This window comes from Pimephales promelas, chromosome 12 (genome assembly GCF_988280905.1).
Source record: "Pimephales promelas chromosome 12, fPimPro1.hap1.1, whole genome shotgun sequence".
Lineage (NCBI taxonomy): Eukaryota > Metazoa > Chordata > Actinopteri > Cypriniformes > Leuciscidae > Pimephales > Pimephales promelas.
In genome coordinates, this window is record NC_142780.1 from 22,730,154 (window position 1) to 22,745,934 (window position 15,781).

General features: G+C 36.6%; 2 protein-coding genes across 2 annotated transcripts in view; both read left to right on the forward strand.

Moving 5' to 3' along the window:
- itga8 (integrin, alpha 8) overlaps window positions 1–6,550 on the forward strand; it is a 68,323-nt gene extending 61,773 nt beyond the window's left edge. The window contains exons 27-30 of the mRNA XM_039679573.2: window positions 313–426; window positions 1,581–1,682; window positions 2,474–2,596; window positions 4,923–6,550. Of these exons, the coding sequence (XP_039535507.2) occupies window positions 313–426; window positions 1,581–1,682; window positions 2,474–2,596; window positions 4,923–5,012 (429 nt within the window). The 3' untranslated portion in view covers window positions 5,013–6,550. The remainder of the gene's footprint in view (window positions 1–312; window positions 427–1,580; window positions 1,683–2,473; window positions 2,597–4,922) is intronic.
- Window positions 6,551–7,643: 1,093 nt separating this feature from the next.
- On the forward strand, window positions 7,644–15,163 carry trim35-40 (tripartite motif containing 35-40). The gene is made up of 6 exons (XM_039679574.2): window positions 7,644–8,320; window positions 8,404–8,499; window positions 8,588–8,818; window positions 8,999–9,021; window positions 12,621–12,742; window positions 14,220–15,163. The coding sequence occupies exons 1-6, from the start codon at window positions 7,931–7,933 to the stop codon at window positions 14,765–14,767; spliced, it is 1,410 nt and encodes a 469-aa protein (XP_039535508.1). The 5' UTR covers window positions 7,644–7,930; the 3' UTR covers window positions 14,768–15,163.
- Window positions 15,164–15,781: the final 618 nt, after the last annotated feature.

Genomic DNA, 15,781 nt, shown 5'->3' on the forward strand with positions numbered 1-15,781 from the left:
TTTCCATTTTTAGTGGATCTCCATGGCACAATTACAGTGCCACATACTGGTCTGGCATGTATACTACATCGTTTTGAGTCGGTTTCAGTGGTTTCGTGTGTGCGCAGATGTTTCTTGAGACAACGTAGTTTTTACGGAATTGTTTTTTTAGACAAGGGGAAAAAAGATTGGATAGGGAAAGCTGTGGCTTCGTGTGGATGTGGCCTTAAGTGTTTCAAAATTGTTTACATGTTCTAAAACTTTTAAGGGTCACTGTGTCCACAAACAGGAAGAGACTATTAATGTGAAAGACCTTCTCTACTTTTTCTCTAGAACTGCTCTAATATCAACTGCCTAATGGTGGAGTGTGTCGTGGATCGTTTGGATCGAGGGCGAAGCGCTGTGATCAAGTTCAGATCCCGTCTCTGGGCTCACACCTTCTTACAGGTACTTTTATCACACACATATACTTTCATTTCTTTTAGGTTAACATATTTAAAGAAATAGTTCACTCAAAATGAAATTTCAACATTTACTAACACTCATGTTGTTCTAAAAAAAAAAAAAGATGACTTTCTTCTGTATGAAGACACTGTAAGGACACAGTGAAGGATGCAGCATGAAATCTACTCTAATGTTTAAACATTCACAAACTGTCACAGTGTTTTTAGATGTTATCATCACAGTATTCCTGTAAAGTCCAGCTGGTGATTTTCACTTCTTAAATCAAAGGCTCCTATTAAGCTGCGTTTACACTGACTGTGATTTGCAGCAACAAACTGACCGGCAATAATTCATTTTCAATGAGCGTTGGCTATTTGAGGTGACATGAGCGACAGTGGCTGATGCAACAAAGTTGAGTAGAGTTCGGCGACTGCCACTGGGAGTGCAGACAGTAAAGTGTAAGAACAGTGTAGTGTTTTAAATATATATTTCACTCACCCTCATGTCATTCCAAACCTGTATGACTTACTTTCTTCTGTGAAATACAACAGATGGCTTTGTTTGTTTGTTAATGCAATGAAAGTCTTTTCATTCCAAAGAAAGAAACTCATACAGGGTAAGTAAACGATGACAGAATGTTCATTTTCGGGTGTACTATCCCTTTAACATTATGTTCATGGCCACCCTTCCTCTCTGAACACGACCAAATGTTTAACTCAACCTCAGATGTTCGGCTGGTGACACAGGAGATGACATCATCTAGTTAGACACCCAAGTCCTGTGACGCCATAAAACCTGACATCGTTAGAACAAAATGCTTTCATCTCATCTTCAGAGGAACATCCACACAAACCAGACACATGTATGATGATGTGTCTGCAGGACAGTAGTGCTCTCTGCATGTGTGTGAGGGATCCTAGTTTGAAGGAAGTGCTTAAAGTTTTGCTTTGCTGCTCTTTTGACCACTGCTTCTCGTTAATCCTCATCCATGCTGAAGCTATTACAACTCGGCGTCCTGTCAGACACCCGCCATGTGCGTTGTGTTAATGTTAATCTGACATTTTCCTCTTCCACGAGGGGCCAGCCTCTGTCCCGCTCGCTCTGAGATGGGTCCATGTGTGTTTTATTTATAGTAATCCATTGCTTTCCTCTGGCAGAGACGGAATGACCACTACACGCTAAACTCCACCGTGTCCTTTCAAGTGACGGCCATGCCTTATCGGATCAAAGCTGATACACTGCCACACCAGAGCAAATCAGTGAGTAATCAACTGTTGAGTGTTTGTGTGGGTGCAGATTAAAGAAAGTAGAAAACAAGGAGGAAAAGGAAATCGTGGATTAGAGCAAGGGAAGAAAAAGATTCTCACCTAAGGGTTGAGATTCGCTAAATGCCTGAGCTCAGTTTGTTTAGCTTAGATAAGGAAGGTATGGGACATTTATGGAGTAGCTTAAAGCATGGGAGTCTCTTAACATTTATGTTTTTTCCTTTTTAAAATAGAGTGGAAATAATAAAAAACGTTTAGTACAAAATCAGGAAATGTTGCAAGCAAGATTCAAATTCTTTTGTTTTTTTAATGAAAACTTGTATTCAGTTGACAGCCAAGACATTTATAATGTTACAAAATATTGAGAGACCTTCAAAAACATTCAAATATCTTGCTATCCCCGAAGTTTTGAACAGTAGTGTGTGTGCAAACCACTAGGCTACAGCTACCACTACTCTACTGTAAGCTTTAACACAGTACTTTTTTGTAGGGCTCTATATGTGTATTAACTGCATTAGTGATTCTTAGCTGAGTGCTGTAATCAAATCATAACAACCCTACTTTCTTTCTTTGTACTGTTTAAAACTGTCAAAAAGGAAGATAACTAAATATTAAGAATAAACAAAACATTTATAAGCAGCTTCTGTTACATTTAGTGTAAAAAGGGAGAAAGAGATGGGAGATTATAAGGGATAGTAAGCTGTCAACCTGATGAATGTGTGCTAAAATCCTAGCTACATCAGTGGTAGTCAAATATTAATGACCTCTGCGCTTGTGTTTTTAAGATCGGCACATTTGTGGTGTGGGCCATTCCTGACGTTTCCTTTGCCATTCCCCTGTGGGTCATAATTTTGGCTATACTGCTGGGACTGCTGGTGCTGGCTATGCTTAGCCTAGCAATGTGGAAGGTAGGTTGGCCATAACACACACACACACACACACACACACACAGAGAGAGAGAGAGAGAGAGAGAGAGAGAGAGAGAGAGACTTATACTCCGCTTCTTTGGCTCTACACATGATGCTGTTGTGAATACAGTGATCATCAGTCACAAGATTTGTTGAAATTAATAATTTTATTCAGAAGGGATATTAAATTGATCAAACGTAACAATAAAAACATGTATAATGTTACAAAAGATTTCTACATTTCAAAAAAATTGTCGAAAGAAGCTGTTCTTCTGAATTTCAAAGATTCCTGAATCACGGTTTCAACTAAAATGTTTTCAACAAATGTTTTTTGATCACCAAATCAGCATATTATAATTATTTTGGAAGGATCATGTGACACTGCTGAAGACTGCGTAATGTAATGATAATGATGCTGAAAATTCAGCTTTACATTCACAGGACTAAATTACATTTAAAAAAACATATTCAAATAGAAAACAGTTCTTTTAAATTATAAAAACATCTCACAATATTATTGTTTTTGCTGTTTTTTTTAATCATATAAATTCAGACTTGGTGAGAATATGAGACGTGTGTTCTTTGAAAAACATTTAAAAAAATCTTTTGAATAGTAGTTTGAAACAGGTTTTTGTTGTCGTTTCATCTAGCTATAGTACACCGTGATTAAAATCCATTGCAATTAAGAACATATGACTGTATGTAACTGCACTTAGCTTGGTTTCTCTGTAAATCCTGGTTGACAGGAAATACTGCTCTCAAACGGTTTTATGTGTATGTTGGCATTAGTCATCATGAACAGCAAAATCCCTCTGTAACTGCGTCTCTGCTTCAGTGAAATTGCAAAGCAAAGGAACTACAGGGGGTAGAGAAAGAGATGGCGGTAAGAGATAGAGTGAGAGAAGGAGTGTGGAGGAAGTGAAGTGAAAAGAGGTATGGGGAACATTGAAGAGCTTGATGAAAATTGGCAAATCAGATTAACAGATAAAGGAGAGGGAGGGGGGAATGCTGTTGCAGTTGGGCATTAATGAGCCATTTGTGATTTTATCAGTGTTTTGTCTACAGGGCTGTTCTCAGGCACTTGATTGGGTCCCTAAGGAGGACACATGCCCTAATTGGCCAACATGTACAAACTCACACATATGCATTAAACACGCTGACGAGTGACGAGTGTGTGTGGGTGCACAAGAGGAAATGTCAGTCATATTCTGAGAGGTTTTTTTAGAGCAGCTGAGGCCATTTAACATGCTATTGTACATCTTATATATAGTGTCACTTTAATGGATTTGAAGAAAATGAGATGCATCCTACTGAGATAAAATGTAATTGCTCCCTCTAGTGGTGAAATTCGTTGTTGACAAAGTATTATTGAAATTGATCAAAATCAAGATTTGAAATCAAAATATATATATATATATATATATATATATATATATATTATTTATTTTTTCATTAAAATCAGAGTAACAGATAAAGGAGAGGGAGAATGCTGTTGCAGTTGGACATTGAGCCACTTGTGATTTTATCTATAAATAAAAGTCACATAAAATATTATATATATATATATATATGTGTGTGTGTGTGTGTGTGTGTGTGTGTGTGTCACATGATCCTTCAGAAATCATTCTAATATGCTGATTTTTTCATGATTCTTTGATGAATAGAAAGATTTTGCGTGCATCAATTAAAATAAATCAATATTTTTATTCAGTAAGGAATCGGGATGCATGAAATTGGTGAAAACATAAATTACATCAAATCAGCAATGATTTCTAAAGGGGTGACTGAAGACTGGAGTAATGATGTTAAAAATTCAGCTTTGCATCGCTGAAATAAATTATATTTCAAAAATATATGTAAATAAAAAACAGTTATTTTAATTTAATATTGTTTAACAATATTACTGGTGCTAGGTTTAATTTGTTAGCCTTGGTCGGCATAAGAGACATCTCACCGATCCCAAACTTTGGAACGGCAGTGTGTGTGTCTGTGTGTACTGTATGTGTGGTCAACTTTGTCTTGAAGTTCTTATGATTACTACCCTAATGCTTCTAACAAAATGTTTCTAATTTTAAAGGAAATGATATCGGTTTAATCAGCATATCCATAAATAGATCTATGAACTTGATCTCACTGATCGCTGTCCTCTGACTGTCTTCAATGGGTCATTGTCCCTCAGCCTTAAGAGCACATCTGTGCAAGTGTTTTAGCAGACAACACATCGGAAGAAAGGAATAATGTCTGTTATTCCAGGGATCACATTCTCATCCTCTGTTTTTTTTTTTTCCATTTCCCACCCGCCGTCCCACCTGCTCTGGTTCTTCAGTGTGGCTTCTTCGATCGGGCACGGCCACCCAAAGATGACGACGTGTCAGACCGCGAGCAGCTGACCGCAGAAAAATCCACAGATGCGTGAGAGCAGAACAGATGAGAAGGATGAATAACGAGGCCATGGGACGATTCTCCATGAAGACAGTGGAGGAGCTGTGTTCGAAGGTTTCAGTATCTTTGTAGAAGACTACAGATCCAAGCCTCTAAATAGACTACAGCTGCCACACTGGACTGCGATCTGTGAGCTGGGCCACAGTACCACTCAGAAACTTGCATAAAGCTTTATTTAAAATGGCAGAAGATCAAGAACTCTTGATAGAGCTGCAATATCCACAGTATCCAAAGAGCCACATTGCCAGTCCAAGACTAGAGGCTGACCGATACAATCCCAAATATTAAGATCTCACTGTCTGATCAACTCCATCGACTTCCTGTTAGGTTACGATGAAACACAGTGATTAGCCTACTTCTGAGAAATCAATGGAACGTAATATTAGATGCATCAAGTCACCAGCTCAGCACAAGATCTGGATCATTCCACAAAACACTTCACATTTTCTGATATTTCTTTTGTTTCATATTTAAATATATGACACCAAACAGTTTAAAGTGTTGGCATCCATGTTTCATGTTTACAGAAGAGAGATGCTAAAACTGTTTATGATTATTACTAGAACAGTCTTGCAGTGTTTTATATATGGCCATTTTTTTTTTTTACAGAATATTTAAAGAAATTAAATGTCACATACTGTATACAAAATGTATTGTACAGTATAGAAATCATTTGTCATGTACAGTACAGTACATGATGGATTGTCATTAAAAAGAAACCGATTTTACAGATAAGAATGGGGCTTATTGATAATGATAAATGTGTAGTGGTAAATTCTGCAATCTGTGGCTGACTAGAATCTGTATTCTTAAAGAGCTGGTGCATTGCATCAGCCCACAATGTAGTTCACAGCAAAGCCTCATATGTCTACATGCCTTGTCAATGATTGTACTGATATACATATTGAAGCTTGTAAAATAATTGCTCAGTAAGTAAAAAGATGGGGGAGGGGGAGTTAATAGATATAAATTACATGTGCAATAATGGGACATTTTTGAGTTGATAATTTGTGTGTACACTGGCTCCAAAATGTTTAAAACCTAGGTTGTTTTGTATATACAGATAAAATACTTATTTGTCAGGCTGACATGAATATTTCTTTTTCGCACTAAAGGGAACACAAATATTTTGTCTTTCAGCGCTCTAAATGCATATAGCTAGATATTGTTAGATGAAGTAGGCATTTATTTCATCTGTTGGGAATGCATGTTTTTTTTCTGACTGCTGCTCTAACATGCATTCATAGCATGTTAGTGACAAAATAACATTTCCTTTTGTTTCATATGGATCTTTTTTTTTTTTTTTTTTTTACCTCAATCAGTGCCCACAAGTGTATTTCAGTTCATATGGACTGATAATACAAGAACTGGTAATAGTCATGACAAAACCACATCTCTTTATATTTTCTCCTTTGGAAGGATATGATCAATATTTCAGTCCGTGAATAATGTATTGTGATGTGCACCCGTCTATTTTACATAGATCTGAAATTAAAATGAAATTTGAAACTACTCTTTATTTATTTGAATTGTCCTTTTGATTGTACAAAGTGAGGCTGAGCAAATATGTTTGGAACTCTTAAGTGCTAGTAGTTCAGAAATCCCTTTAAAGGTAAGGTATACATGTGTATTAAACGTGGCACAATGGCCCCCATCATCACAATGGACACCCAGAATATTTTGTTTTATGAATATCTGAACATACAAGAAAGAGCCCCTTTTTCTTCTTTTTTTTTTACTTTTTCTTTTTTTAGCTTAATGGATTGTTTATCAACACTTGAATGTGAGTTGGTTCCAAAAGCAACATTTTTAGCAAAAAGCTGAAAATCGCATTTTTGTCTTAATCGGATTAAATCATAGGAGAGTCGCAAATGAGATAGCGCCCCCTACCGGTGAAAACTTGGAAAGACTGGAATTTCCGTCAATGGCGAGGAAAGAGTTAATTTATTGGAGTCAGGCTTGATGCCTCTATGCTTAATGCACAGCTGCACTACTTTCTGAACTTCAGCCAGCTCCTTTGTGTGCCAGGTGTGTCTGATTATTGTTGTTGTGACTACTGAGGTCAGGCACACCTGAATTGATCAGTTTGTCCAATAATGGCAGACAGGAAACAAAGGAGCTGGCTGAAGTTCAGGAAGTAGTGCGGCTGTGCATAAAGCCAATTCAGGGATGTGCACAGTAAATTAATAGTAAAACTTAATTTTTAGGGGTTGCTCTGACTGAAGAACCTCATGGTCTATATGAAGGACTGAGAATAACAGTCTTTATTAAAATATATACACACAAAGAAGTAAAAAAAAAACTGAAATACACCACTTAATCACCTTAACTACAACTAATAAAAACACAAAAACATGAAAATCCCTACATCAATGTCCCTATCAGTATCCTATCAAGTCACAACTTAAATGTCACCAAAATACACATGAGAAAAAGAGTTTCTCATATTATTGTTTATTGTTTTTGTTTTTTTTTTACTATTTATTTTATTTTTATTTTTTTTAACTGACAGATGAGGAAAAACTCGCTTCTAATAAAAATAAAAATAATTTTAAAAAATACAACCTTTTTAACCTTTTGGCTTCCCGTATATTCAGTTGCGCTTCTTGAGGGAGATCACTCCTTTTGGTTATGAAGTTTGCGATTGGAAAGTTTCTGCAAAAACCAAAAAAATCCTTTCCATGGTGGGCTACTTTATTTGTGTAACTGAATTTATTTTTCTTCTTTCGGTCAAGGACAAGGTTCGAAATGTCTTGTCTGTGTTACGTAGTTGCCACAAAGCTCTTCTGTTGCGCATATCAGAACTAATTTGCAATGAAACGAAAGTATAGGCTAGTTTGACAGAAAACGAAAACGAAAGTTTTTTTTGGGTATTAGCGCAAAGTGGCGGAGATGGCGTCGAAACGTCCCTTTGTTGAAGAGGATTTTACGTGCCCTGTTTGTCGTGACATTTTCAAAGATCCCGTGTTGCTTCAGTGCAGCCACAGTCTGTGCAGAAACTGTACGCAACAGTACTGGACGAGCAAAGGCTCAAGAGAATGTCCGGTGTGCAGAAAAAGAACCAACAACAGGAACCCTCCCGTTAACCTGGCACTGAAAAACTTATGCCAAGCTTTCCTGGTTTACCGAGGCCTTTCAGAGGAGCTGTGCGAGATTCACCAGGAGAGACTGAGTCTGTTCTGTCTGCATGATGAACAGCTCGTGTGCTTGGTTTGCAGAGAGTCACTCGAACACAAAACACATACGTGCCGTCCTGTTAATGAGCTCGCTGAGGAACGAAAGGTAAGTTAGGCCTACACGATGTCTAGTGACCTTAATCCATTTTGCCATATTTAGTATTCTGATTAACAAACTCTTATTTTTAGAAACCTTTTCGGAGAGAAATTAGTCTCTTGACTAGAAAACTGAAGATGATGCAACACGCCAAATTACAATATGATCAACAGGCTGTGCACATATCTGTAAGTCTGATTTGTTATGAGTCTAATTTATTTCGATTTTTACTAATAATTATATGACATATACCGTGCATGTCTGTTTGTTGTTTAGCACCAGGTTTTGCACACAAAGAATGTCATCAGGAAGAACTTTAAGCATCTTCGTCAGCTTCTGTATGATGAAGAACAAGCCATGCTTGCTGCACTGAACGAGGAACAAACACAGAAAAAACAGATCTTGAAAGACGAAATTGAGAAAATAAATGCCGAAACATTATCTCTGTCCGGACTGATAAGAGAATTGAGAGGTAATTTGGACAGTGGGGACATCCAGTTCCTTCAGGTTAGTTCTAAGTTATTTCTTCTCTGCTTGTTTTTTTTTTTATTGTTTACTCTGCTCTCCCTCTGCATGATTTTAAAAGGTACAGCAGGACAATAACCTGAGAGAAAAATAGTAAAAACGATTTAGTGCTTGCTGCTCATTTGCTTCATTAACTTTTCATATTTCCTACATTTTCTATAGAAATTCAAGGACATGATGAAGAGGTGAGCAGACCTTCTTCTCCTTTACTCCACCCTCAGTATTGAAGTTAAACAGTAGACAGTACTGAGTCTAGGGCTGGGCGATATGGCAGTTTTATATCAGTCACGATAAATGTCAAATTTTTAAGTTTAAAGGCAGAAAAAAAGAGTGTTAATTGTGGTTTTAAACTACTTTTTATTGTCAGAACATATGACAAACAGATGAACATTTCACAAATCTCAGCTTGAACATTCAAACATTTGTCATTTTTCATTAACAAAATAAATATCTTAATAGAAAAATTAATTTAATAGTTTCTTCATGTGCTAATGGGGGATATTGTTTCAAGTCTTGAAACAGGTTTGTGTTGCCTGACTTTGATGGTCAGGCAACAATATTAATATTAATATTATTGTTATAATATAGTTAGCTTAAAAATAGCTTAAGTTAGGATGCAGATTTATTAAGTTAAATTTATGTTCATTAACAAAAACATTAAAATCCAAAAAAAAAAAAAACCCTCAATTTTATTTGGTAAAATGTAATATTCTGACTTTGAGTTTTATTAACATTAACCATGGGTCATCCAGTATATGCATTTAGATCATAACCACAGATAAAACCAAGCATTGCCTATAGCGCCTCACTATCATGGCAAAATGTAACTATGGTTTTTGGCATTTGTATGAAAAACAGTAGCCTAAATACATTATCTGTACTGTAATTATATTCCATTAGTCCTTTAATACATTGTCTACATTAGTAATATAATACAATTCAATATGTACACTCACCTAAAGGATTATTATGAAGTTAGGAACACCATACTAATACTATGTTTGAAGCCCTTTCGCCCTCGGAACTGCCTTAATTCTACGTGGCATAGATTCAACAAGGTGCTGAAAGCATTCTTTAGAAATGTTGGCCCATATTGATAGGATAGCATCTTGCAGTTGATGGAGATTTGTGGGATGCACATCCAGGGCACAAAGCTCCCGTTCCACCACATCCCAAAGATGCTCTATTGGGTTGAGATCTGGTGACTGTGGGGGCTGTTTTAGTACAGTGAACTCACTGTCATGTTCAAGAAACCAATTTGAAATGATTCAAGCTTTGTGATATGGTGCATTATCCTGCTGGAGTAGCCATTAGAGGATTGGTACATGGTGGCCATAAAGGGATGGACATGGTTAGAAACAATGCTCAGGTAGGCCATGACATTTAAACAATGCCCAATTGGCACTAAGGGGCCAAAATTGTGCCAAGAAAATATCCCCCACACCATTACACCACCACCAGCCTGCACAGTGGTAACAACAAGGCATGATGGATCCATGTTCTCATTCTGTTTACGCCAAATTCTGACTCTACCATCTGAATGTCTCAACAGAAATCTAGACTCATCAGACCAGACAACATTTTTTTCAGTCTTCAACTATCTAATTTTGGTGAGCTCTTGCAAATTGTAGCTTCTTTTTCCTATTTGTAGTGGAGATGAGTGGTACCCAGTGGGGTCTTCTGCTGTTGTAGCCCATCCGCCTCAAGATTGTGCGTGTTGTGGCTTCACAAATGCTTAATTGCTGCATACCTCGTTTGTAACGAGTGTAACGACTCAACTTATTTGAGTCAAAGTTGCTCTTCTATCATCTTGAATCAATCGGCCCATTCTCCTCTGACCTCTAGCATCAACAAGGCATTTTCAACTTTTTACACCATTCTTTATAAACCCTAGAAATGGTTGTGAGTGAAAATCCCAGTAACTGAGCAGATTGTGAAATACTCTGGCACCAACAACCAAGCCACACTCAAAATTGCTTAAATCACCTTTCTGTCCCATTCCGAAGTTCAGTTTGGAGATTTTATTGACCAGGACCACACCCCTAAATGCTTTGAGGCACCTGCCATGCGATTGGTTGATTTAGATAATTGCATTGAGAAATTGAAAAGGTGTCCCTAATAATCCTTTTGGTGAGTGTATATCCCACATTTCGGGGTGCAGTTATTATTACTAGGCTAACTTTACAGTAAATCCATGGTAAATGATGGGAATTTGTAGACGGAAAAATCTTTTGACTGTATTGTTGCGAACAGTGTTTCTCCTGTTCGTCAGCGCTGTTTCATCTGCCTTTAAACTGGTTTACATCACTGAGACATTTGTGTTCTTCGCTGACTTCATGCGCTTCTTACTGGATCTCGTGACCGAGACTGATGAGAGTACCTTATCTGCTCTAGTGAGCTCGCATTGCGCTGCCGTTTGGATTTTGAGCTGAGCGGAGGCGCGTGCTGTTCAAATAAGTTGTGCATAAACATTAAAGGGTACATATCATGCTTTTAAATCATTCCTTTTTACATATGAATCATACATTGTGGTCTATATAAAGCGAAACTGCAATGCTTGGGTCTGAATTCCTCATTATTATAGCTCCACTGGTACCTTTTCTACCCCTTTTCTGTTGTGCATCTGTGAGCAACTCGTTTTGGAGCGGCCTCTTTAAATAAAAAGGAGATGTGTCGTACCCTGCCCGCTCTCCAGGTTGCTGAGTTCAACTCCACCCCGTTCGGCCATTTTTGTAGTTTGATTAGAGATATACGATTATATAGTGTCACAGAACATTTTTATTCACACGTTAACAAAATGTCAACAAAGAAAGACTTATCCATCAAGCCTTACATGTTCGAGCCAGAGCGAGCGAGTTGAAAAAGAAGACGACAAACCTGCAGAACAACGTCTTCATATGGATGTATTGCAATGGTCTGTTACTGTATTGTGTTTTAAGTGAAAGTCAATTATTTCTCTTGTTAAAACAAGCACACTAACAAGATAAATGACTACGGTCTAATCTTACCACTAAAAATCTGTATTGATAATATGACACGTTTAGAAAAGCATCAGAAAACAGCAGCTAAATGACCATTGATGAAACTCAAGAACAATAATAGTGCAGACAGTAACGTTACTTCAAAACAAAAACAAGGTACTGCTAAACCATGACCACCATGTGTTTTCAGAAAGTAAAGTACTTTATTTTTATTAACAATATTTACAGCTTATCGAAATGCTCTGTTCGTCGTCTTCAAAGATAGAAGGAATTTACCCCTCATTCAGACGAAGTCGATCGGCAAACACTTTGGAATCCTTGAAGTGCTTCGGGTCACTACATCCAACAACCGAACATTTTGACTTGCCCCTCTTGTAACTTCTGCATCATTACGCTTGGACTACAAAATCGGAGCGAGAAATAAAAATGGCGGATTGCTCGAAGTGTTGGGCCGGTAGTCAATGTCCTTATTTGTCAGTTCCGCTGCAAATACTGACGTAATTGTTGAAAATACGTCATAGAGAACAGGAAAATCTGAACAGGTTGCAAAATATGACCAAAACAGAATATAAAGATATAAACGAAGCTCCTGAAGAGAATAATTTCAACTTTTCTGTACTCATTAACACTCCAAATATACAACAAAATGAACTTAAGGGCTAAAAAAATGGATTTAGCATGATATGTACCCTTTAAGGAAAAATTATCGAACTCTTGATATCGTTTTATCGAGTAAAAAATAATTATCGTTATCATTTTACCGCCCAGCTCTACCTGAGTCTGACCTCTGAATGTGCTTCCAGAGCCCAGGAAATGAACCAGGATCCAGACCCAGTTCAAGGACAGCTGATTGATACCGCACAATACCTGGGCAATTTGAAGTTCACAGTGTGGTCAAAAATAAGACTTACTGAAATAAGTTACTGTGAGTTGATTTATGAAAGATTTACACTTTTTTTTATGAAAAATATAAAGGTTTACTCCGGTTAAACTGAGAACAAGCAATTATTTGCTACATCTTGAGTTTAATGGCAAATAAGAACGTCTGATATAGAAAAAATTTAATTTAAAACACGTTATAAATGTACTCTTTGTATTATGTTGGTTTCTTATTTCATATTTCACTTTTATATCATTTTTCAAAAAATATAATTTGTCATGTGCTGTAACCATGAAAAATATGTTTACCTTACACCTTAAATCTTAATTGTTATTTTTAAGTTTTTAATACATTTTTCAAAAATTAGTAGTTCATAAATATCATTACATTTGAGTCATACATGACATTTTATAACATGACCTAATCTTGTGTTGAGTAAAAAGTCCAATTATCTGACAAAAAAAATAAGTTAAAAAAGATTGACATCGACACAATAATGAGGGTCAGTTGTATCATTTCCTCTTTGTTTGTTTTTTTTCTTTTAGACCACATGACTATGATTGGGCAGACAAGTTTTTTTTTTTTTTTTCAAATATTAAAGCTGCAGTCCGTACTTTTTTTGGGTAAAAAATTATCCAAAATACATATTTGAGAAAATGCATAACCAGACAGTTTTCAATGCCTTAGCTGAATTCAAAGCAAGTTTTTAATTCCAGTGGTACTGGTGGATTTCAGCAGGAGATTCGAGCATGTCATTGCGTCACATCTGTACATATAAAGAACTAAGATGTCTCGGCTTGGCTATATTGAGTCATTACGTCACATCTGTATTCTGTACACATAAAAAAGAGTCTCAGCTAGTAAGCTATATTGAGTCATTACGTCACATCTGTACACATAAAGAAGAGTCTCAGCTAGTAAGCTATATTAAGTCATTGCGTCGTCACATCTGTACACATAAAGAAGAGTCTTTAGCTAGTTAGCTAGAAGCTAGTAGGCTATATTGCGTGTGAGGATGTTGGAGGTGGAGATTTATAGCCTTTTCTCACAGCACTTGATATAATTAAACTTATCAAAATAAGTTATCAATTATAAGTTGTTATGATATGATGAGCGATTGTTAGATTTAATCAGCGTGATTTACTGCAATGTCAGAACCAGTAAAAAAGTGGATGTTTCTTACTTGTTCAGATTACATTTTCCGGTGAAAATTATTATCTTAGTAAAAGAATAATCTGTGATTCTGAATGACAGTATCCACACCGGCGCGGTGACTGACAGCTGCACACTCTCTTCAAACATTGTGTTCATCCGCGCTGTGCCGTGTCGAACTACAACTCGCGTAAAGTTGATAATTCCGCGAATGACCGCACTCGCAGATTTCGAACAGAGATGGCGACAAAGAGGAAAAAATGCGAACTGCAGGTTTAATAAGCAGTTGTGTTCATTTTTTTTCTTAAGTATCATTGATTAATTACATTAATAAAGCAACATCTTTGCAATATACTCTTTTTTTTTTCAGCTCCTGTGGTGCTTGATCCCAACACTGCTAACTCTCAACTTATACTGTCTGAAGATCTGACAAGCTTGAGGGACGAAGATGAGTTTGAAGAGGAAGATGATGCTGGTGTGCAGAGGAAGCAGCTTCCCTCTAACCCAGAGAGATTTAATAGGTTTCCTTGTGTTCTGGGTTCTGTGGGCTATACCTCAGGGACACACATTTGGGATGTGGATGTGGGAGACAGCACCTTCTGGATGCTGGGAGTCACTACAGAGTCTGTCCAGAGAAAAGGAGCCACCAGTCTGCCCAGAGAGGTCTGGTGTGTCGGCTATGACGGCAACACGCTCAGTCTGAAGGCTCCTCAGGAGTCATGCATCCCTTTTCTTGGGTGTAAGAAACCGAAGCGAGTGAGAGTGAAGCTCAATTTGGATAAAGGGAGGCTTTCATTCACAGATCCTTTCAGCGATACTCTCTATTACACATTCACGACCGATTTCATGGAGAAGGTTTTTCCATTCTTTTGTAATATGTGCAGCATCTCTCCTCTGAGGATTGTTCCTGTGGTCTAGATAGAAGACCTGTAATTAAAGAGATACAAGTTTGTTTGGAAGTTTGTTTATCTTTTGTTTATCTTTATGGTTATCTTTTGTGATGCTGTCTTGTCAGTTTACAGCCCTTCTTGTTTAATTTGAATACTTTGCTATGGCAGACAATAGGCAAAATGACTATTGATTTATCTTATCAAATGTTGACGCTCAGTGTTCTTGAGTGTTCTTTCTTCAAGTAAACTTGCATAACATTCATTTAAATTTAGTTAAACTGTTCTATACTGATCTATAATGCTCAATCTTTTGGTAGCTTCAAGTTACAGTAAGAGTTTGAGTTTATTTAAAAAAGTTAATTTAGTTTCCTTTAAAAAAAAGTGTCAATTTCTACATACAAATAAAGTATAGCGTTCACCATGAGCTTTTTCGTTGTTTAATGCATCTTGTCTCTCTTGTTTCCATGTTAGTGGGAGAAAGCAAATGGCTCACGGAAAGACAACTGTTATTACAGTTTGATTATCTATCTGACTAAGATTAAAGATGTTACAAGTAACTATTGCATTAGTCTCTAATAAATAGTGTAGAATTGTTTCTAACTTACTAGTAACTATTAGAATATTTACATAATAAGGGCTGATATCTAATGAATAGTTAAAATAGTAAACAGGAACAGATAACACAATCCAGATATCATAGTAAAACTGGAACAGTTACCAGCAACAGCTTGAATAAATACTAGTCAAATGTCATTAGTTGATCCCCATAGAAATCAAAGTAAAAATGGAATAGTCACTTGTAAACGTTTGGATACTGAATAGTAGCAAAGGATTCATTCAATACTACAATTATACATTATGGTCTATCCATCCATTTTCCTAAATGTTTCCTTTATATAGTATAGTAAAAATAATTTGACTGTTACATATAACATGTATTTTTTTGACTGATTCTGTTTTTTGTTTTAATTGCTTTAATTATTAATTGATATAGTATTATTAAAATCATTTAAAAAATAATATCAGATGTATTATATGAATA

What these genes read in the sequence shown, in the direction of transcription:
- trim35-40 (XM_039679574.2), top strand. Translation starts at nt 7,931, where the DNA reads ATGGCGTCGAAACGTCCCTTTGTTGAAGAGGATTTTACGTGCCCTGTT. An exon ending in AACAGGCTGTGCACATATCT is followed by an intron (nt 8,500 to 8,587) that starts GTAAGTCTGATT and finishes TTTGTTGTTTAG; the next exon opens with CACCAGGTTTTGCACACAAA. An exon ending in TTCAAGGACATGATGAAGAG is followed by an intron (nt 9,022 to 12,620) that starts GTGAGCAGACCT and finishes ATGTGCTTCCAG; the next exon opens with AGCCCAGGAAATGAACCAGG.